The sequence below is a fragment of the Acinonyx jubatus genome, chromosome X (assembly GCF_027475565.1).
Source record: "Acinonyx jubatus isolate Ajub_Pintada_27869175 chromosome X, VMU_Ajub_asm_v1.0, whole genome shotgun sequence".
NCBI classification, from domain to species: domain Eukaryota; kingdom Metazoa; phylum Chordata; class Mammalia; order Carnivora; family Felidae; genus Acinonyx; species Acinonyx jubatus.
Genome location: NC_069389.1, coordinates 61,209,571 through 61,233,773, shown reverse-complemented (window position 1 = coordinate 61,233,773; position 24,203 = coordinate 61,209,571). Strand labels below are relative to the sequence as shown.

At 37.1% G+C, this 24,203-nt stretch overlaps 1 protein-coding gene and 1 non-coding gene across 14 annotated transcripts in view; both read left to right on the top strand.

Moving 5' to 3' along the window:
• The window catches only part of ATRX (ATRX chromatin remodeler), a 307,952-nt gene that overhangs the window by 50,355 nt on the left and 233,394 nt on the right, over window positions 1-24,203 (top strand). For all 13 annotated transcript variants that reach the window (XM_053202513.1, XM_053202509.1, XM_053202506.1 and 10 more), the window contains one exon: window positions 5,787-5,899. In XM_053202513.1, the coding sequence (XP_053058488.1) occupies window positions 5,884-5,899 (16 nt within the window). In that variant the 5' untranslated portion in view covers window positions 5,787-5,883. The remainder of the gene's footprint in view (window positions 1-5,786; window positions 5,900-24,203) is intronic.
• On the top strand, window positions 12,000-12,104 carry LOC113597507 (small nucleolar RNA U13). Its single transcript, XR_003418275.1, has one exon. It is a non-coding gene; the product is annotated as a small nucleolar RNA U13 (small nucleolar RNA).

Genomic DNA, 24,203 nt, shown 5'->3' with positions numbered 1-24,203 from the left:
TCTTTTTCATGATTGTTTTGGTTATTTGTGATTCCTGGAGCTTCCCCATGAATTTTAGGATGGCCTTTTCTGTTTTCTGCAAAATATGCTGTTGAGATTTTGATAGGGGTTGAAATGAATTTCTAGGTCATTTGTGTAGTATTGTCATTTTAACTTTTAGTATTGTGTAGTATTGTCATATTAATTTTTTCTAACCCATAGAAACTATATTTTCATTTATTTGTGTCTTCAATTTCAACAATGAAAACATTGCTGTTTTGCAGTTTTCAGTGTTTAAGTCTTTTGCCTCCTTGATTAAATTTATTCCAAAATATTGTTTCTGATGCTATTGTAAATGGAATTGTTTTCTTAATTTCCTTTTTGGACTGTTCATTGTTAGTGTGTAGAAATGCAATTAGTTCTTGTGGTTGATACTGTATCCACTAAGTTTACTGAATTTATTTAACTATCTCAATTTTTTTGCGACATCTTGAACTTTTTTTTTTTTTGAGAGTGCATGATGTGGGGGGAGGGGAAAGAGGGAGGGAGAGAGAGAGAAAGAAAATCTTAAGCAGGCTCCACCTTAAGCAGACTCCGCTCTAAGCCTGGAGCCCAATGTGGGGCTTGATCCCAAGATCCCTGGGTTCATGACCTGAGCTGAAATCAAGAGTAGATGCTTAACCAACTGAGCTATCCAGGAGCCATTTTCTACATATAAGAAGCCATCTGTGAACAGAAATAATTTAACTCTTTCCAATTTGGATAACATGCTATTTTAAATAGTCATGAAGTAAACAAAATTTTTAAATTGTTTACCATTCTTTTTTCCATTAAAAAACGTATTTTGGTCAATATGATCACACCCATGGTCATATTACCAAATTTTAGAGACTGTGTGGTCCATGGCTGTGCCTTAAACACAGCAGCCCATCTATGGGAACAGATGCATGAATGGATTAAATGTGAAAAATAGTTTTTTTAAATACATTACCATTGTGGCAAACTGGGTAATGAATACACAGAATCTTTTTTAAAACTGCATGTCACTCTCCATTTATCTCAAAATGAAAAATTTAATTCAAAAAATGGCTAGTTCCTCTATGCATATACATCTCCAAAATAAAAGTACAAAAGAGTACACATAAAATTTTTGTAATTCCACAGTTATTCATGGAAAAAAATTAGTAACACATTCAAGGGAAAGAACACAGCCCTTAGTTAAAAATATTGACATTAGGACTCAAAATTTGTGTAAAATCTAGTCATTCATGATATGGTTACCTTACAGTAGGAATTAAAGTTTTTATGATCCACTGGCAGATAGGTCAATTTTTACAGGTCATCAGCAACAAGCCCATGTTATAATTGTGTAACTGTGAGCATGAAGGCGGTACACATTCTTCCTCAATGGAGATTTTTAATTTTTAATTTTTTTATGTTTATTTTTGGGAGACAGAGTAGGGGAGGGGCAGAGAGAGAGGGAGACACAGAATCTAAAGCAGGCTCCAGGCTCCGAGCCTTCGGCACAGAGCCCGATGCAGGGCTCGAACCCACGAAGTGCGGGATCATGATGACCTGGGGCAAAGTTGGCTGCTCAACCGACTGAGCCACCCAGGCATCCCCCTCAATGCAGATTTTTAACCACTCTTAAAAAGATTGTTTTAAGGACTAGGACCTACAGTTAAGTAACATATATAGTACTGGTTGAGTTAGCTTCACGTTTTAGTAGAGGGATGAAGAGAGTGACAATCATGTCTGGATTTAATACAAATATCCTTTGTAATAGTTCACAGTTATGAAACTAGTAAATTAATGTATGCAGTTTTGCCTTAGGAAGATTGTTTAGTTTACAAAAGTATTGATAAGTGTCACATTTTAAATGGTTTGTTGGGGGTACCTGGGTGGTTCAGTTGGTTAAGTGTCCGACTTTGGCTCAGGTCATGACCTTGCAGTTATGACCTTGCAGTTCGTGAGTTCGAGCCCTGCATTGGGCTCTGTGATGACAGCTCAGAGCCTGGAGCTTGCTTGGGATTCTGTGTCTCCCTCTCTTTCTCCCCTTCCCCTGCTCACACTTGGTCTGTCTCTCCTTAAATGGTTTGTTGTGTTTAAAATACTGTTTCCAAGGGCGCCTGTGTGGCTCAGTTGGTTAAGCATGTATTCTTGATTTTGGCTCAGGTCATTATCTTGCAGTTCATGAGTTAGAGCCCCATGTTGTGCTCTGTGCTGATAGCTCAGAGCCTGGAGCCTGCTTGGGATTCTGTGTCTCACTCTCTCTCTGCCCCTCCCCCCTCCCCCACTTGCACTATGTTTCTCTGAAAAATGAATAAACATTAAAAAAAGTAAGCTTAAAAAAAGTGTGATTCTAGAAATGAGGCAGATTTTAAAAGGTGACATCAGAGCTTCTATATGCAGATGGGTACTTCCCTTCTCAGTAGGCCATACTGATATCAGTGATGATGTTATTCCTGAGGACATTTTGGGAACTCTCCTTTTGTAGTCAATGTAGAAGTCATGCAAGAAAATGTTAAGGAATATTTGAGATTTCGGCAAAAAAATTATTTTATCCAACCTGATAATTCACCATATTTGACTCTAAATGACATTTAGCTGTTTGCAAAAATCCCACCCACCTCAAAGAAGATTTTTCAAAAGAATGAGCAAAATTTTTTAAGTATCCACATGTTTTTATCATTTGGCTTCTACCTGGTTTCTTAATTTATAATATAAGACAAACATGTTTATGCCTAAAAGTGCTATCCTTCACAGAAGGAGAAAGTTCTACTGATTGTATTCAATTGTTTTAATTTTTACATGTGGTAGTAGTAATATTAATGGGTTGTGCTGACTTATCCACAGTCCTGACCTTGGTCAGCTACAGCATGGATTCATGTGATAGCTGGCTTTGTGGTTGGAATGAGTGAGAAAAATCACTATTTTGTTGGTTTGCTGTACTCTTTTCTAAAGAATAACTTTTTTCTCTTTTATAATCTGTTGATGGGACAAGAATATAGAACGATATTCTTATTTTTGAATTTTGGTTACAAGAAATTCTGTGTGCCATGGGTTGATACATAGTATCTTTTGATCTGGTTCCATTTTCTAATTTAAGATTAAGGACCCGGAGTAACTCGATAATTTTTTGTACATTTAACTTTTCCAAAGCAAGGTTATGGGAAAAAGTAGAAATCATACACTCTTGGGATCTTTATTCTAGAGGCAAGTTTGTTTCGGAACTTTGTAAAATAACTTTCTTCATTGAAAGAAAATAGTTGCAGTTATGTCTGGTATATCTCATTTCTTTTTCTTTCCCTTAATATCCTGGGTTCTCCCTAACCAAACATAGGAAAATGATGCAGAGGGGGCTACTGGCCTTGGGGTGGGCCTAGTGCACTGCATGAATGGTGGTGGTACCTGGCCCAGGAAGGACTGATAACAACTGTTACTTGATTCACAGTGTTTTAATTTTCATTCTGTTGATTACTAGTGAGGTTGTAGTGCTTTTTCTTCCAATTTTTTGTTACTCCATTGTATTCCCTTTAAAAAAGTTGTTTCTTTTTATTCACTTACTTACTAGGAATTTAGTATTTTTAGAAAATCTAATGAGGATGTTTTTATATTCTTATTTTCAAGTTAGTTTGCCTTTTAAATTTTGGTTATGGATTTTTTGGAAGTGTATATGCAGATATTACCTTTAAATATATAAATGGATTCTTGAATATCTTCCTCTCTTTGCAATTTTTATTGAGAAAATTCACATAAAATTCACGGTTTACATCAATTTAGTTTAGAATTTAATGTTTTTTTCTAGCAAATTTACAATATTGTGCAACTGTCACACTTTGTAATTCTAGAAAATTTTCATTGCCTCCCCAAAATAACACATACCTCCCAATACCCCACTTCCTCTATCCCCTGGCAGTTACTAATCTTATTGTCTTTATAGAATTGCATATATTGGGCATTTTATATCTATAAATGGAATCATCCAATATGTGGCATTTTGCATTTGCCTTTTTTAGCATAATGTTTCCAATGATCATCCATGCTTTAGCATGCTTTAGGATGAATATTTCTTTCCTTTTTATTGGGATATAATATTCTATTGTTTAGCAGTTGGTGGACATTTGGGTACTTTCTCCTTTTGTTGGCTATTATGAACATTGCCATGACCATTTGTGTACAGTATTTTTTGTGTGGGCATGTGATTTTATTCCCTTGGATATATATCTAGGAATGGAATTACTGAGTCATTTGGAAACTTTATGTTTAACTTTTTGAGTTACCACTAAACATTTTTATAGTGCCTGTACCATTTTACATCTCTACCAGCAATGTATTTGGGTTCCAATTTCTTTACACACTTGCCAACTCTTATTTTTCATTTTAAAAATTATATCCACTCTAAAGAGTGGTATCTTACTATGGTTTTGATTTGCATTTTCCTTTAAAAAAAAAGTGTTTATTTGAGGCAGAGAGAGTGTGTGCATGTGCATGGGAGGGGCATAGAGGAAGAGAATCTGAAGCATGCTGTGTGCTGTCATTGCAGACCCAGTAGCGGGGCTTGATCTCACAAATTGTGAGATCACGACCTGAGCGAAATCAAGAGTTGGAAGCTCTACCCAGTGAGCCACCCAGGCACCTAATGCATTGTCCTAATGACTCATAATCTTGAGCATTTTTCATGTGTATAAATGTTTTATTTATTTTTGAGAGAGAGAGAGAGACAGAGTATGATCAGGGGAGGGGCAGAGAGAGGGAGACACAGAGTCTGAAGCAGGTTTCAGCCTCTGAGCTGTCAGCACAGAGCCTGACACAGGGCTCAAACACATGAATCACAGGATAATGACCTGAGCCGAAGTTGGACGCTTAACCGACTGAGCCACCCAGGTGCCCCTGCATTTTTCATGTGTTTACTGGCCCTTTGTATATCTTCTTTGGGGAAATGTATATCTAAGTCCTTTGCCCATTTTTAAATTGGGTCTTCTTTTATTGTTTTAATTGTAAAAATTCTTTATTAAAAGTATAAAACTCATTTTAAAGGATATATATTGTCTTATTAAAGGATATATATTATATAAAAGGCTATTAAGATCTTTTCAGATATATGATTTGAAGATAGTTTTCTTTAGTTGTATGGATTTTCTCTTTACTTTCTTGATGTTATCTTTTAATGCACAAAGTTTTAAATTTCAATGAAGTGAGTTTTATCTATTTTTCATCTTTTAAAAGTTTAGGAAAACATACTAGAATTGGGGTACATGTTTATTTTTGTGCATTTTTAAATTTTAACTTGTATAACTCTGTTGGATTACAGATGTACCTATTATATAACTTAGCAGGATATGCTGTAACAATTAAGCTGCATAAATATTTCCCTGGGAATCTGTGAGCTCTTCTAAGTCCTGTTTTAAATTTTATTCATCTTTGTGTCATTTATACAATTATTCTGTGACAAGCAGAAGACAGAATGATAAAGAAAAAAACTGTAGAAGCTTTCCAGGGAGTGTTTAGTAAATATATTCGATACATTACTCAATTATGATTCTAAACGATGTAGAGCAGAATCTCATCAGCTTTTTCCTTAAATTATATTTTGATCCTGGGTAAGTATAAAGTAGGTTGGGTTGTTTATATTTTCAAATCCTTACTGAAATAATTAACATTCATTTTTTTAATTTTTATATTGAATATGCTTTCTTTCAGATGACTTACAGTATAGATATGTTTTCAGTTTGTTAGACCCTTACACTTGATTAAATATATGACAAGCTAATTAAGGAAGTTCTTTAAATTTTTTGTTTTAATAGTGAAAGCAAGTTGAATACATTGGTGCAGAAGCTTCATGACTTCCTGGCACACTCATCAGAAGAATCTGAAGAAACAAGTTCTCCTCCAAGACTTGTGATGAACCAAAGCACAGGTAAATTGAAAAATAATATGCAATATCTTCTAGTCTATTTTCCATTCATTTTTGGGAGGGAGGGAGAAGCTAGCAAAAGCTTTAATAGCTCTTATGTATTTAGTATTTAGCTAATATCTGATATTAGAGAATTATTTCATTTGAGAGAGAGAGAGAGAGAATCCCAGGTGGGCTCTGTGTTGATGCAGGGCTTGATCCCATGACCCGAGCAGAAATCAAGAGTCAGGATGCTCAACCAGCTGAGTCACCCAGGTGCTCCTGATGTTGGAGATTTTAATTTAGATAAATAAAATGTAGGTTGTGTGGTTATAGGTGCTTAGAGAATGATGTACTTATGGTTTTATGCCTAATGGAGATGTCTTCTAGAGTGGGTGATAAATGTCACTATGAAAAATAGGTAGTATTAGAAGAGGCGGGAGCAGTATAGAAATAAATTATCTTAGCAGTTGTTTGTGTATTATGAGTTAAATTTTTATGTTTGATAACTTCTCTGAGTAGAATTGGTATATTTTTTTGTATAAATAAGACAACATCTCCTTTGTCCCTCCTTTTCTACTTTTTAAAAGTATCCTGTGTCATGTGATGATCACTTATTTTCAGGTTTTCATGGGTAGCTACATATAGAAGAACTGAATACACACACATACACACACACAAATACATGCATGTGCACCGCAGATAAAATTGGTACAAAAAGTATAGTAGAGGTAGACCACAGTGAGAAGTTAACCATATATGTAATTAGAGTTCCACAAGGAGAGAAAATTAAACTCCTAAAGATCAAAACAACAACAACAACAACAACAAAACCAAGAGAAAAACTTAGAAGCAGGCAGAGGAAAAAATTCATTGCTTTCAAAGGGAATAGCAATAACAGTGATAGCATACATGAATGATAGAAGCTACATGACTTTAAAGTACCAAATGAAAATAATTGCCATCTTGGTACTCTATATTCAGTGAAAATGTCTTTCAAAAGTGAAGGTGAAATTAATATAGAAAAAAAGTGAGAACTCCATGTTAGTAGACCTACACTAGTTGAAATACTAAAGGCTTTTTTTTAATCAGAAGGAAAATAATTTGAAATGGCAATACCAAAATACAGAAATTAATGAATAATAATGGGAAGGGTAAGTAGGTGGGTAAAACTAAATATGTAGTGTTATCTAATCCATAGTCCTTATTCTTAATTCAGAAATTGCCCCAACAGTTTTTATAGATAAGTTGTTCCTCCCAAGTCAAGGATCTGCTTGAAGATAACATATTGTGTATAGTGGTCTCTTTAGTCTTTTCAAATCTAAAACCATTTCTCTGTTGGAACCATGACAATTTTGAAATGCAAAATTGGTGACCCTTGATGTGAATTTGTCTGAATAGGTAGATTCAAGTTACTTATTTATTTTCTTGGTCAAGGTTACTATGTAAGTGGTGCTGTGTTGTTGTCAATACATCATCTCACAAGACACATGATGTAATTTTTTTCTTTTTTTTAAAGTTTTTATTCATTTTTGAGAGAGAACAAGCAAGAGAGGGGTAGAGAGAGATGGAAGCAGAGAATCCCAAGCAGGTTCCCCACTATCAGCACAGAGCCCGATGCAGGGCTCAAACCCATGAACCATGATGTCTGGAGCTGAAATCAAGAGTCAGATGCTTAGCCGACTGAGCCACCCAGGTGCCCCTGTAATTTTTTTCTTTTTATAACACTTTTTAAAAAAATAGTATGTATTTTTGAGAGAGAGACAGCGTGCAAGAGGGGAAGGGGCACAGAGAGGGAGACACAGAATCTGAAGCAGGCTCCAAGATCTGAGCTATCAGCACAGAGCCCGACACAGGGCTTGAATCCACGAACTGTGAGATCATGATCTGAGATGAAGTCAGATGCTTAACTGACTAAGCCACCCAGGCACCCCTGTAATTTTTTTTCTTTTATTGGTGATGTTAACTTAGGATACTTTGTTATGGTTGATTTGCTAGATTAATCCACTATAAACTTAATGATTTATTCCTTTGTAACTAATAAGTAATTTGTAGATTACTGTGAAACTAGGTATTCTTTTTCATCATCAAAAGTTAATTTATGTGTTTTCTGTTGCAAATTAACACAAGCATGGCAGCTTCCAATAATCCAAATGTATTATTTCACATTTCTGTAGGTCAGGAGTCCAGTGACCTTTTCTGGCCTCTGCCCAGGGTATCACAGGGCTAAAGTGAAAGTGTCATTAAGACTATGTTCTTTTTCTCTCTCTCTTCCAAAAATAAATAAACATTAAAAAAATTTTAGGCTGTGTCTCTCTCTTCTACCCCTCCCCTGCTCACACTCTTTTTCTCTCTCTCCTTCAAAAATAAATAAACATAAAAAAAAATGACTATGTTCCTTTCTGGGGTGTCTGGGTGACTCAGTCAGTTAAACATCCGACTCTTGGTTTCAGCTCTGGTGACGATCTCAACAGTTTATGAGTTTGAGCCCTGCATTGGGCTTTGCGCTAATAGTGCAGAATCTGCTTGGGATTCTCTCTCTCTCCCTCTTTCTGCCCATCCCTGGCTCACATGTTATGTCTCTGTCTCTCACAAAATAAATAAATAAACTTAAAAACATAAAGACTGTATTCCTTTTTGAAGGCTCTGTGGGAAAATCCATTTCTGTGCTCATTCAGATTGTTGGCAGAATTCAAGTCCTTGTGGTTGTACTTCTGAGGTTCCCATTTCTTTGTGGTCATTGGACAAGATCCTCTCAGCTTCTTAAGGCTATTTGTATTTCTTCTCACATGACCCCCTCCATATTCAAAGGTAGCAACAGCATGTTGAGTCTTTCTCATGATTTGTATCTCTCTAACTCTTCTGCTTACTTCTGTCAATTCTGCCACCATCTGGAGAATTTTACCCACTGTTAAGGACTCATGTGATTAGCCAAATCCCTTTCACCCCTCCCTCCAATTTTTTTAATGTTTATTTATTTTTGAGAGAGAAAAACAGAGTGTGAGCAGGGGAGGGGCAGAGAGAGAGGAGACACAGAATCCGAAGTAGGCTCCAGGCTCCAAGCTGTCAGCAAAGAGCCTGATGCAGGGCTAGGACTCACGGACTGTGAGATCATGACCTGAGGCAAACTCGGATGCTTAACTGACTGAGCCACCTAGGTGCCCCCCGCCTCCAATTTTTAAGGCCAGCTGTGCCATTTTATATAGCACAATCATGAAAGTAGCATTTCCTCACATTCACAGATTCTGGATATTGTGGGGCATGAAATTTTGGGGGGCCATTTGTAGAAATGCTGCATACTACAGTATCCATTCATGATTCTCTGCTAATGATGTATTACTTTGGTGAGTTCCAAATGCTGATAATCTATACTTCTATGTTTTAGATGGTATATTACTATAAGGGAGGGCTTTACATGCCATTCTCTCTTCATTTGATTATATTAGTATGTAGTAATTTCTTTCTTTGCCAAGAATAATTCTATCATTAAACTTTTTTTAATGTTTATTTTTGAGAGAGAGCGAGTGAGCAAGCATGAGTAGGGGAGGGGCAGAGAGAGAGGGAGACACAGGGTCCGAAGCAGGTACCAGGCTCTGAGTTGTCAGCACAAGCCTGATGGGGGGCTCAATCCCATGAACTGTGAGATCATGACCTGAGCTAAAGTCAGACACTTAACCGACTGAGCCACCCAGGTGCCCCTATCATTATTTATTTCAGTGCTTTTTTGTATCACTGTTGGCCAGTGGGAGCCCCTTCTGTATGGCTTCCGCTGATCTTTTGAAAAGTCCTCATTCTAGAGCACTTCATTACTTTCTGCCCTTATGAGATGTTGAATGTTTACTTTGCACTGTCTTTTTCCTAACCCAAGAATCAGTTATTTCTCCAAGGAGTTCTGATTCATTTTAATGAGATAATGTGTTTAGAAACCAACATCTGGTTATATGATGTTCTCATTGCCACCAGGAAGTCTTTGCTTCCAGGCCCTTTCACAGAGAAAGTGGATATATGTATTCTGTTTTCATAAGTTGATTTTGACATTCTTATTTTTTAAATTAATTTTTAAATTCTGATATAATTAACATGCAGTTTTATATTATTTTCAGGTGTACAATATAGTGATTCCACAATTCTTTACATTAAGAGTACTCTTAGTCTCCTTTACTTACTTCATCTACCCGTCTCTCCTCTGGTAAACACCAGTTTATTCTCTATGTTTAAGAGTCATTTGTTTGTCACTTTTTTTCTTTGTTTTCTTCAGTTCCACATATGAGTGAAATCATATGGTATTTGTCTTTCTTTGACTTATTTCGCTTAATACTATACCCTCTAGATCATCCATGTTGTTGCAGATGGTAAGATTTCATTCTTTTTTATGGCTGAGTGATATTCCATTGTATATACGTACCACATTGTCTTTATCCATTCATCTATTGATGGACACTTGGGTTGCTTCCATATATTGGGTATTGTAAATAATACTCCAATAAACATAGGTGTGTGCATATCTTTTCAAGTTAGTGTTTTTATATATTTTTTTGGTAAATACCCAGTAGTGGAATTACTGGAGCATATGGTGATTGTATTATTAATTTTTGAGGAACCTCTATATGGTTTTACATAGTGGCTGTACCAGTTTCCATTCCCACCAACAGTGCACAAGTGTACCTTTTTCTTCATATCCTAGCAAACACTTGTGGTTTCTCATGTTTTAAATTTCAGCCATTCTGAAAGGTGTGAGGTGATATCTCATTGTGGTTTTAATTTGCATTTCCCTGATGATGAATGATGTTGAGCATCTTTTCATGTTGGCCATCTCTGTCTTTGGAAAAATGTCTGTTTGTGTCTTCTGCCCATTTTTAAAAAATTGGATTATTGTGTAGTTTTTTTTTTTGGTGTTGATTTGTGTAAGTTCTTTTTTTTTTTTTTTAACTTTTTTTAATGTTGGGGCACCTGGGTGGCTCAATCAGTTAAGCATCTGACTTCCGCTCAGGTCATGATCTTGTGGTTCATGAATTGGAGCCTCGTGTTGGGCTCTGTGCTGACAACTCAGAGCCTGCAGCCTTCTCTTTGGATTCTGTGTCTCCCTCTCTCTCTCTGCCCCTCCCCCGCTTGTACTCTGTTTCTTTCTCAAAAATAAATAAAACATTAACAATTTAACACTTTTTAAATGTTTATGTATTTGAGAGAGAGAGAGAGAGAGAGGGAGAGAGAAAGGGAGACAGAATCTGAAGCAGGCTCCAGGCTCTGAGCTGTCAGCACAGAGCCTGATGTGGGGCTCGAACTCATGAGCTGTGAGATCATGACCTGAGGCAAAGTTGGACGTTTAACCGACTGTGCCACCCAGGTGCCCCGAGTTGTGTAAGTTCTTTACATATTTTGTATATTAACCTTTTATTGGATATGTCATTTTCAAATGTCTTCTCCTATTCAGTAGGTTGTCTTTTAGTTTTGTTGATTGTTTTCTTTGCTGTGCAGAAGGATTTTATTTTGATGTAGTCCCAATAGTTTATTTTTGCTTTTGTTTTCTGTGTGATTGTATTACACAGGAAACAAGTGCCTTGGAAGACCTCTAGAAAAGTGTTGTTATGGTGGATCTCAGAGAAATTACTACCTGTGCACTCTTCTAGGATTTTTATAGTTTCAGGTCTCACATTTAGATCTTTAATCCATTTTGAGTTTATTTCTGTTTATGGTGTCAGAAAGTGTTCCAGTTTAATTCTTCTGCATATAGGTGTCCAATTTTCCCAGCATCATTTGTTGAAGAGGCTGTTTTTTTTCCCATTGCATATTCTTGCCTCCTTTATATGAAAATTAACCATATAATCTTGGATTTATTTTTGGGCTGTCTTGTTCCATTGATCTATGTATTTGTTTTTATGGAAGTACCATACTGTTTTTGATTACTACAGCTTTGTAGCATATCTTGAAATCTGGGGTTGTGATATCTCCAGTTTTGTTCTTCTTTTTCAAGATTGCTTTAGTTATTCAGGGACTTCTGTGGTTCCATACAAATTTTAGGAATGTTCTTTCTAGTTCTATGAAAAATGCTCTTGGTTATTTGGGATTGCATTAAACATGTAGATTGCTTTGAGTAATATAGACATTTTAATAGTATTTGTTCTGGAACCTTTTGTAGTTCATAAGCATGATGATTGGGTATTCACACCATTGTGTGGCATGTGCCTCCCCTAAACTTTTGTTACCACCTTGGCACGTTACCCGTCTGACGTGAGCTTGGGGAAAAAAAAACCAATATTTGTTTCCATTCCATGAGTATGGAATGTTTTTCCATTTCTTTGTGTCCTCTTCAACTTCTTTCATAAGTGTTCTGTAGATTTCAGAGTACAGATCTTTTAACTCTTTGTTTAGGTTTATTCCTAGGTATCTTCTTGTTTTTGGTAAAATTGTCAGTGAGATTATTAATCTTTTTTTTTTGTACTTCATTATTAGTGTGTAGAAATGCAACAGATTTCTGTAGATTGATTTTGTATCCTGAGACTTTAATGAATTCTTATATCAGTTCTAGTAGTTTTTTTTGTTGGATTCTTTAGGGTTTCCTCTAGAAAGTATCATATTATCTGCTAATAGTGAAAATTTTACTTCTTCCTAACAGTTTGGGTGCCTTTTCTTTCTTTTTGTTGTCTGATTGCTGTGGCTAGGACTTCTTTTTTTTAATTTTTTAAAATGTTTTTATTTATTTTTGAGACAGAGACAGAACATGAGAAGGGGAGGGGCAGAGAGAGAGGGAGACACAGAATCCAAAGATGGCTCCAGGCTCTGAGCTGTCAGCACAGAGCCCGTCGCGGGGCTCGAACTCACAGACTGAGATTGTGACCTGAGCTGAAGTCTGACGTTTAACCGACTGAGCCACCCAGGCACCCCAGCTAGGACGTCTTGTACTATGTTGAATAAAAGTGCAAGGCATCCTTGTCTTATTCCTGACCTTAGGGGAAAAGCTCCCCTTTCCACAGTTAGCTGCGGGTTTCTCATAAATGGCCTTTGTTATTTTTGAGGTTTGTTTCCTCTAAAGCTACTTTGTTGAGGATTTTTGTCATGAATGGATGTTGTACTTTGTCAGACATTTTTTGCATCTTTTGAAATTATCATATTTTTTAATCCTTTCTCTTGTGAATGTGATATATCATGTTAATTGATTTGTGAATATTGAACCACACTTGCATTCCAGGAATAAATCCTGCCTGATCATGGTGAACGAATTTTTAAATGTATTATTGGGATTCAGTTTGCTAATATTTTGTTGAGAGATTTTTGCATCTATGTTCAGTGGGGATATTGGCCTTTAGTTCTTTTTTTTTTAGTGGTATCTTTATCTGGTTTTGGTATCAGAGTTAACACTGGCCTTATAGAATGAAATTGGAAGCTTTCTTTCTTTTATTTTTTGGAATAGTTTGAGAAGAATAGGTATTAAACTGTTTAAAAAATTTTTTTAATGTTGATTTATTTTTGACAGATACAGAGTGTGAGCAGGGGAGGGGCAGAGAGAAAGGGAGACAGAATCCGGAGCAGGCTCCAGGCTCTGAGCAAGCTGTCAGCACAGAGGCTGACGTGGGGCCCGAACGCACAAACCGCAGCATCATGACCTGAGCCAAAGTTGGATGCTTAACCAACTGAGCCACCCAGGCGCCCCATTTTTGATGTTTTTATTTATTTTTGAGACATAGAGAAAGCACTAGCTGGGGAGGGGCAGAGAGAGGGAGACAGGAACCGAAGCAGGCTCCGTGCTGTCAGCAGAGAGCCTGACGCGGGGCTCAAACTCATGAGCGATGAGATCATGACCTGAGCTGAAGTCAGATGCTCAGCTGACTGAGCCACTCAGGTGTCCCTTAAAATTTTTTCTAAAGTTTATTTTGAGAAGGAGAGAAAGTGGGGCTGGGGAAGAGAGAGAGGGAGAGAGAGAATTCCATGCAGGCTCCGAAATGTTAGCACATAGCCCGACGTGGGGCTCTAACTCAAAACTGTGAGTTCATGACTCAAGCCAAAACCAAGAGTCGGCGCTTAACTGAGCTACCTGGGTAACCTGGTATTAAACTCTTTATTGTTTTATTATTATTTTTTTAATGTTTATTTATTTTTGAGAGAGAGAGAGAGAGAGAGCGAGCGCGCGAGCGACCATGAGTGGGGGAGGGGCAGAGAGAGAGGGAGACACAGACTCTAAAGCAGGCTCCAGGCTCTGAGCTGTCAGCACAGAGCCCGGGGTGGGGCTCGAACTCATGGACCGCAAGATCATGACCTGAGCCCAAGTCAGAAGCTCAGTCGACTGAGTCACCCAGGCGCACCTAAACTCTTTAAATGTTTGGTAGAATTCACCTGTGACATCATCTGGTCCTGGACTTTTGTTTGTTGGTTGTTTTTTGAATACTGATTCAACCTTACTGCTGGTAATTAGTCTTCTCAAATTCAGTTTTACTTTTCCTGATTCAATTTTGGGAGGTTATATGTTTCTAGGAATTTATCCATTTCCTCTAGGTTGTACGAATTTGTTGTCATATACTTTTTCATACTATTCTAATCCTTTGTATTTCTGTCCAGTTGCTTTTTTATTTCTCCTCTTTTCTAATTTTGAGTTGTCTTTATTTTTTGATGAGTCTGGATAAAGGTTTATTAATTTTGTTAATCTTTTCATACAACCAGCTTATGGTTTCATTGATGTGTTGTATTGTTTTTTTAGTTTCTTTTTTGTTTGTTTCTGCTCTTATTTTTATTTCCTTCCTTTTACCTGTTTTGGGTTTCATTTGTGATTCTTTTTTTTTTTTTCTTAGCTCCGTTAGGTATAAGTTTAGGTTTTTTATTTTAGATTTTTCTTACCTCTTAAGGTAGGCCTGTTTTGCCATAAACTTTCCTCTTGGAACATCTTTTGCTGCATGTGAAAGATTTTGGACCATTGTGTTTTTATTTTCATTTATTTTCATTTGTTTTTATTTCCTCTTTAATTTCTTGGTTGACCTACTTATTGTTTATTAGCATGTTATTTAATCTCCATGTGTTTATGTGTTCTCCAGATTTTTTTCTTGTGGTTAATTTCTAGTTTCATAGTGTTTGGAAAAGATGCATGGTATGACTTCATCTTTTCTTTTTAAGTTTACTTATTTATTTTGAGATAGAGAGATAACGCTAGTGAGGGAGGGGCACAGAGAGGAGGAGAAAGAGAATCCTAAGTAGGCTCTGTGCTGATAGTGCAAAACCTGACACCGGACTTGAACCCATGAAATGTGAGATCATGACCTGAGCTGATCAACAGTCAGACACTCAGCTGACTGAGCTACCCAGGCGCCCCCATCTTTTTGATGTTTTTGAAACTTGTTTTGTGGCCTAACACATGATCTGTTGTGTGGGGAATATTCTATGTGTATATGAAAAGAATCTGTATTCTGTAGTTTTAGGATGGAATGTTCTGGACATACTTGTTAGATTCATTTGGTCCAGTGTGTCTTTCAAAGCCATTGGTTACTTTCTGATTTTATTTTTTGTTTGGATGATCTATCTATTGATGTAAGTTGGGAGTTGAAGTCCCTTACTATTACTGTGTTACTGTCAGTTACTTCCTTTGTTTGTTATTGGCTGCTTTGTGCTTTTGGATGCTATCATGTTGGGTTAATACATATTTGCAATTGTTAACGTTTTCTTATTGAATTTTTCCCTTCATGATCATGTTGTGTCCTTTTTTATCTCTTGTTACAGTCTTTGTTTTAAAGTCTATTTTGATGTATATAAATACTGCTACCCTAGCTTTCTTTTCACTCCCATTCATATGATAAGTGTTTGCATCCATTCACCTTCAACATGCATGTGTCTTTAGGTCTGAAATGAGTCTTTTGTAGGCAGCACACAGATGGATCTTGCTTTGTTATCCATTTTGTTACCCGATTTGTTTTGATTGGAGCATTTAGTCAATTTATATTCAAAGTAATTATCGATAGGTATGTATTTATTGACATTTTGTTATTATATGGTTGTTTTTGTCTTTTTTTTTCTCTTGCTCTCTCATTGTTTGCTTCCTTTCATTAGTGACGTGCTTTGATTGCTTTCTTTTTATGTTTTGCATATCTGTTACCAGCTTTTGATTTGTGGCTATCATTATGTTTATATATAACATCCTCTGCATATAGCAGTCTATATTAAGTTGGTGGTTGCTTAAGTTTGAACCACTACCGAAAGCACTGAAGTTTTACTTTTTTCTCCCCACCCCTGTGTTTTAGATATATGGTGTCTTATTTTACATTCTTTTGTTTTGTGAATCCTTTGACTGATTTTTATAGATGTACTTAATTTTACTGCTTTTGTGCTTCCTCTTTTTCTTTATCTTACTTACGATGTAATCTTCCCACTCAGATTATACCCTTTAATATTTTTTGTAAGACTGGTTTAGTGGTGATGAATTCCTTTAATTTTTTGTTGGTCTGGAAACTTTGTTTCCTACTCTGAATGATAGCATTGCTGGTAGAATATTCTTGTTTGCAGGGTTTTTCCTTTCAGCACTTTGATTAAATCATGCCACCTAGTTTTGGCCTTCAGTGTTTTTGCTGAAAAATCAGCTGATAGCCTTATGGTGTTTCCCTTGAATGTACCTGCTTTCTCCTGTTCATTTTAAAATCCTCTCTTTATCACTACTTTTTGCCATTTTAATTACGTTTGTCTTGGTGTAGACCTTCTTGGGTTGACTTTGGGGGTGTTCTCTGTGCCTCGTGTATCTGGATTTTTGTTTCTTTCCCCACATTTGGTAATTTTTCAGCTATTATTTCTTCAGATAAACTTTCTACCCCATTTTATCTTTCTTCTCTTTCTGGAATCCCTGTTATGTAAATGTTATTATGCTTGATGGTGTTCCTGAGTTCCTTTAATCTATTCTCATTTTTTAAATTTTTTACTTTCTTTTGTTCAGCTTGACTGCCTTCTATTACTCTGTCTTCCAGGTCACTAATCCATTTTCTGCATCCTCCAGTGTACTATTTATTCCCTCCTTGTGTATTTTTAATTTCAGTTATTGAGTTTTTCATCTCTGCTTGGTTCTTTATTATTTTTATTTTTTAAGTTTATTTATTTTGAGAGAGAGAGAAAATGAGAATGTGAGCAGGGGAGGGGCAGAGAGGGAGCGAGAGAATCCCAAGCAGGCTTTGTGCTGTTAGTGCAGATATCTCCGATATCTCACGAACTGAGAGATCATGACCTGGGCCAAAATCAAGAGTCAGACACCTAACCGAACCACTCAGGCACCCCATTCTTTCTTATATTTTATCTCTTTGTAGAGGGTCTCCTTGAGATCGTCTACTCTTTTCTCAATTCCAGTAAGTATCTCTAGGACCATTTGTTTAAATTCTCTGTTAGCCATATTACTTATCTCCATTTCACTTGCCTCTCTACCTGTCAGGTTTTTTTTTTTCATTTGGGGCATATTCTTCTTCTCATTTTGTCTAACTCTGTGTGTTAGGACAGTCAGTGTATCTTATGCTTGTAAGTAATGGCCTTATAAGGAAGACGTCCTGTAGTTCCGCGTAGTGCGATGTCCCCTGTTCACCAGAACCTTGAGTTTTGGGGGTGTCTCCTGTATATATGTTGTTTGCACACTATTGTTGTGGCTGAGCCACATTTTTTTTTCAGTGCAGTTAGATGCAAAGCTCCCTTTGCCTCTTATGGGCAGAGTTTGGTCCCTGTGTTGTCAGTGGGCCAGTCTGGGAATGGCTCCTGCTATGAGACATTTGCAGGGTACCCTCTGAACTCAACTACAGAATACTCTCCTTGTGTTGTCCCCTGAGACTTACATCAGTGTGCAGGGCCTGTCATCAGCCAGCTGTCTGCCCTCAGCCCTCTGATGGTGCCACAGTTGAACTGGGCTGTGTGGTTATTTGTCCTTCTCCCCAGGGCATGAGTCACTTGTATTGGTTCTAGCCACTGTTAGGTCTGCTTGCACAATGCCAGTTTTATGGTGCCACTCTAGGTGGACTCTTGCTGGGGTTGTGTCAAATAGGGTAGATTGGCAGGAAAGGTAGTGGTGTGGGTAGGGTTCATGGTGTTAGCAAGTTACGCACTAGTCTGCTCTGGAGAGGACCTGGAGCTACATTGCAGAACTCTTGTGGAGGGCATGGTGTGCTGTTTGCAAGCTAGGTGGAGAGTATTCACTGGTCCCAAGAGTGTTCACTAGTTCCCGAAAGTGTCCGGGTATCTGGACTGGGGGTTGGGGAGGAAAATGGTGCCTGCCCATTCTTTTCTTAGAATAGTCTCTGAAAGATCCCTGTGCCTTCTGTGCAGGTTCTGAGATTAGTAAATAAATAAATCGCCTTCCTGTATACCCCAGGTGTTTTTTAAACTGCTGGTTCTATGTGATATCTCAGCAGGGTTGTTTGTTATGCTGGCCCTTTTAAGGGTGGGGACTCAGTTTTCCTCTTGCCCTCTGGTTTTCCCAGAGCCAAGCCTGCTGATTTTTAAAGTTCAAAGTGTTGAGGCCCACTGGTTATAAAAAGTTACAATGTTAAGTTCCTCACCTTTTCAAGCCAAATGTTATATGGGGGATTTGCCTTTCCAGTGCAGGTCCCCCATGCCTGGGGAGCCTGGTGTGGGTTCTGCTCTTATCCCTTCTCTGTGTTTGCAGTTTCCCTTCTTCCTGCAGTCTCTTGGGTCACTTTGGTTACTAACCATGTCTGCATCCTTTCTATCACTTTTGATGTGGTGTATTCTCTATGATTGTGGTGGAGAGTCTATTTTGGCAGTGTTTGGGTCATTTTCTGTGTTATTTACACTGATGTGGGTGCTATTGAGGTGTAACCATAGGGGGAGGTGAGTTTAGGATCCTCCTACTCTATATCATCTTCTCCCCAAGTTGATATTGATACTTTTAATTGTAATTTGTACCATAGATTTCATTGTAGTCTTCCTCTTTTTATATTTTAATTTCTTTCTGTAACACAGAAATCTGGCCCTGTTATCCTCCATTTTTTATACTCATTTGCTCAGTCCTCATGGTATTCACCTAGTTTCAAATTTGCCAACCATTGTTTAGAATTCTCTTCTACAAATGATGTATATTGTTTGGTGGCAGACTAGCTTATTTGCATAAGCACATTATTTCCCACAGATACCAGTTACAAACTGACCAAAATACTGAAAACAGTTATGTGAAGGAACGGCCAGTGACAAAAAGCAGACATAAATGGGAGGGGAGTTAACACATGGAAGAAGGAAATACCAATAGTGAATTTCCAATTGTTAAGCCTTTTTTCCTTAAGGAAAGTGCCAGGTAGCTCAATTGGTGTCAGTTAAGACTTGGATAGTAATCTGCATTCTTGTTGGATAAGGTATAAAGAAATTTAGAGACCCTAGCAGCTTTTTTTTTTAATTTTATTTTTTTAATTTACATCCAAATTAGTTAGCATATAGTGCAACAGTGATTTCAGGAGTAGTTTCCTTAATGTCCCTTACCCATTTAGCCCATCTACCCTCCCACAACTCCTCCAACAACCTTCTGTTTGTTCTCCATATTTGAGTCTCTTATGTTTTGTTCCCCTCCCTGTTTTTATATTATTTTTGCTTCCCTTCCCTTAAGTTCATCTGTTTTGTATCTTAAAGTCCTCTTATGAGTGAAGTCATATGATTTTTGTCTTTCTCTGACTAATTTCACTTAGCATTATACCCCCCAGTTCCATCCATGTAGTTGCAAATGGCAAGATTTCATTCTTTTTGATTGCTGAGTAATACTCCATTGCATATATACACCACATTTTCTTTATCCATTCATCCATCGATGGACATTTGGGCTGTTTCCCTACTTTGGCTATTGTTTATATAGTGCTGTTATAAACATGGGGGTGCATATGTCCCTTTGAAACAGCATATCTGTATCCCTTGGATAAATACCTAGTAGTGCAGTTGCTGGGTCGTAGGGTAGTTCTATTTTTAATTTTTTGAGGAACCTCCATACTGTTTTCCAGAGTGGCTGTACCAGTTTGCATTCCTACCAGCAATGCAAAAGAGATCCTTTCTCTCCGCATCCTTGCCAACATCTGTTGTTGCCTGAGTTGTTAATGCTAGCCATTCTGACAGGTGTGAGGTGGTATCTCATTATGCTTTTAAATTTTTTTTAATGTTTATTTATTTTTGAGAGAGACAGAGAAGAATGCGAGTGGGTTAGGGGCAGAGAGAGAGGGAGACACAGAATTCAAAGCAGGCTCCAGGCTCTGAGCTGTCAGCACAGACCCCATCGCGGGGCTCGAACTCACAAGCTATGAGATCATGACCTGAGCCGAAGTTGGACGCTCAACCGACTGAGCCACACAGGCGCCCCTCATTGTGCTTTTGATTTGTATTTCTCTGATGGTGAGTGATGTTGAGGATTTTTTCATGTGTCCGTTGGCCATCTGGATGTCTTCTTTGGAGAAGTGTCTATTCATGTCTTTTGCCCATTTCTTCACTGGATTCTTTGTTTTTTGGGTGTTGAGTTTGATAAGTTCTTTATAGATTTTGGATACTAACCCTTTATCTGATATGTCATTTGCAAATATCTTCTCCCATTCTGTCGGTTGCCTTTTAGTTTTGCTGATTGTTTCCTTTGCCGTGCAGTAGCTTTTTATTTTGAGGAGGTCCCAATAGTTCATTTTTGGTTTTGTTTCCCTTGCCTCCAGAGACGTGTTGAGTTGCTGCAACCAGGATCAAAGAGTTTTTTGCCTGCTTTTTCCTTGAAGATTTTGATGGCTTCCTGTCTTACATTGAGGTCTTTCATCCATTTTGAGTTTATTTTTGTGTATGGTGTAAGAAAGTGGTCCAGGTTCATTCTTCTGCATGTTGCTGTCCAGTTTTCCCAGCACCACTTGCTGAAGAGACAGACTGTCTTTATTCCATTGGCTATTCCTTCCTGCTTTGTCAAAGATTAGTTGGCCATATGTTTGTGGGTCCATTTCTGGGTTCTCCATTCTGTTCCATTGATCTGAGAGTCTTTTTTTATGCCAGACTGTAGCAGCTTTTGTAAAAAGAGGGGAAGGTTCCATTTAGAAGAGAGCTACAGATTGGGAGCTCCAGAAGCTGCAAGAACTCCAACCATGTTTGTGATTGAATTATTCAAGTGCAGCCCAGATTTCAGGCAGCTCAGGTAGGGTTAAAAAGAACAGTAGAAAACTTTTAGTTGCTTTTAGTACAGGGTAAATATTTTGGGGTTTGATTTCAGCTAATATCTCCCAATAGCAGAAATATCAACTGTTTGGAGGAACATAATGGGATGCAGTGTCTTCACTGTATCTTTCAAAATGAACAGTATGCAATCCAATAGAAGAAGTTCTGAAGTAGAAAGGTAATCATTAGAGACCAGTCTACAGACAACTCAAATGTTGCTATTAGCAGACAAGAATATTAAAACAGCTTTTAAACTATGCACAAGCACAAAAAAGCAAATACATTTATGATGAATAGACATATATAGGAAATCTTAGCACAGACATAAAAACTATAAAAACCCATTTTGAAATTATAGAACTAAAAAATATAATTTTGAGCAACAAATCATTGTACTTGACAGAGTAAAGGTAGGAATAGAAGTGTCAGTGATTTTGATGACAGACTAATAGAATTTATCCATCTTAGAAGAGAAAACCTTAAAAAATAAAAAGTGTATGGAACACTTACTCTTCAAAACCTTTCTCCAATAAAACTGTATAGTTATCTTTTTTGTGGTTTTATTTAAAAAACTTTTTTTAAAATAAAATTTATTGTCAAATTGGCTTACATACAACACCCAGTGCTCGTCCCAACAAGTGCCCTCCTCAATACCCATCACCCATTTTCCCTCACCCCCTATCCATCCTCAGTTTCTTCTCTGTATTTAAGAGTCTCTTGTGGTTTGCCTCCCTCCCTCTATGTTAACTATTTTTTCCCTATATAAGGTTTTTGTAAATACACTTTACTAAATTGAAGATGTTTCCCTCTATTCCTAGTTTTCTGACAGTTTTTTAAAGTGACATTTATATTCAGAAAATTATAGATTCACATGCAATATTTTTTGCAGTTGTAACAAATAATACAGAGCCCTTGTATACACTTTGCCCACTGCCCCCATAATGGTAATACTTTACCAAACTATATTATTATAATCAAGCTATTGATATCTATGAGTCTGATTCATATTTCCTCAGTTTTCCTTGTACTTGTGTGGGTTTATTAAGTTTTGTACAATTCCGTTACTTGGATTAATTCACAATCTCCCCCCCAACCCCTGCCACAGTCATGTATCCACCCTCACAGATTACTCATCTTGTCCTTTCATAATCATGCTAACCTCTCTAGCCTGACTCCTACCTATGTTTAATTCCTGGCAATCACTAATCTGTCCTCCATTTCAAAACATGTTACATAAATGGAATCCTATGTATATATACGTTGGGATTCAGTTTTTTCACTTAGCCTAATTCCCTAGAGATTCATCTGCATTGTAGCATTATCTGTAGTTGTTTCCTTTTTATTGCAGTGTAGTGATCTTCCATGGTATGGATGTACTACAGTTTGCTTAACCATTCACCTGTTAAAGGACATCTGGGTTGATTCCATATTTGAACTATTACAAATATAACTGCTGGTGAACATTTGTGTGAACATACATTTTCACATCTCCAGGATAAATGCCTGGGAGTGCAGTTTGTTGGTCATATGATGATTACATGTTTAAGACACTCCTAAACTATAAACTGTTTTCCAGAGGGGCCACACCATTTTAATAGTGCCAAAGCAATTTATGAGTGATCCAATTTCTCTGCATCCACACCAGCATTTGGAGTTACCTCTAATTTCTTTTTAATTATATATATGCTGGTCGAGATTTAGTGATATGTTGTTGTGGGTAAAACCACATAAAAAACATTTCCTTAACGACTAATAACACTTTTAACAGTTATTGAGATATAATTTATATACCATAAAATTCACCCATTTAAAGTATACAATTTAGCAGTTTTAGTATTTCACAGATATGTGTAACTGTCACCACAGTCAATTTTATAACATTTGTATCACCTCAAAAGAAATACCCCCCTAGCCTTAAACAACCCCACTAATCTACTTTCTTTTTGGATTTCCCTATTTTGGACATATCAGTGGCATTGTATAATATGTGGTCCTTTTTAACTGGCTTCTTTCACTTAGTATAATGTGTTCAAGGTTTATCTGTGTTGTAGCATGCGTTAGTTAGTACTTCATTCCTTTTTATGACCAAATAATGTTCTTTTATATGACATTTGTTTGATCTGTTCATGGATATTTGTCTTGTTTCCACATTTTGGCTATTATGAATAATGCTGCTATAAACATTTGTAAACATGTTTGTGTATGGCAGTATATTTTCATTTCTCTTGAGTACATACTTAGGAGTGGAATTGCTAGGTTATATGGTAACTATGTTAAATCTTTTGAGGAAATGCCAAAATGTTTTCCAAAGTGGCTGCACCACTTTACATTCCCACCAGCAACATATGAGGATTCTGATTTCTCTGTATCTATGCCAACAATATTATCAGACTTTTTGATTTTAGCTATCCTAGTGCATGTGAAGTAGTGTCTCATTTTGGATTTGGTTGTCATTTGCCTGATGACTGATGATGACTACATTTTCATGTGCTTACTGGTAATTTGTATATATTTTCCTTGGAGAATTGTCTTTTCAGATCCTTTGCCCAATTTTTAATTGGGTATTTGTTTTTTTATCGTTGATTTGTAAGAATTCTTTATATATCCAGACTTTTTATTATGATAAAATTTACCATTTTAACCAATTTTAAGTGTACAATTCTCTGGCATTAAGTACATTCACATGGTTGTGCAAACATCATCACCATCCATCTCCAGAACGTTTCATCTTCATCAAATGAAACTCTGTACCCATTAAGCAGTAACTTTCCAATCCTCTCTCCCCCAGCCTCTGGCAACCACCATTCTACATTCTGTCTCTATGAATTTGACTACTTTAAGCTCCTCCTATAAGTGGGAGGGGTCTTCAGGTTTTGTCCTTTTGTGTCTGGCTTATTTTACTTAGTATAATGCCTTCAATGTTGTGGCCTGTATCCAGATGTTCTGTTTTACTTAGCATAATGCCTTCAAGGTTCATCAGTGTTGTGGCCTGTATCCAGATGTTCTTCCCTTTTTTTAAGTTTTTTTTTTTCTTTTTAATGTTTATTTCCTTTTGAGAGAGAGAGAGAGAGAGACAGAGACAGAGACAGAGCGTGAGCAAGGGAGGGGCAGAGAGAGAGGGAGACACAGAATCTGAAGCAGGCTCCAGGCTCTGAGCTGTCAGCACAGAGCCTGACGTGGGGCTCGAATTCATGAACCGTGAGATCATGACCTG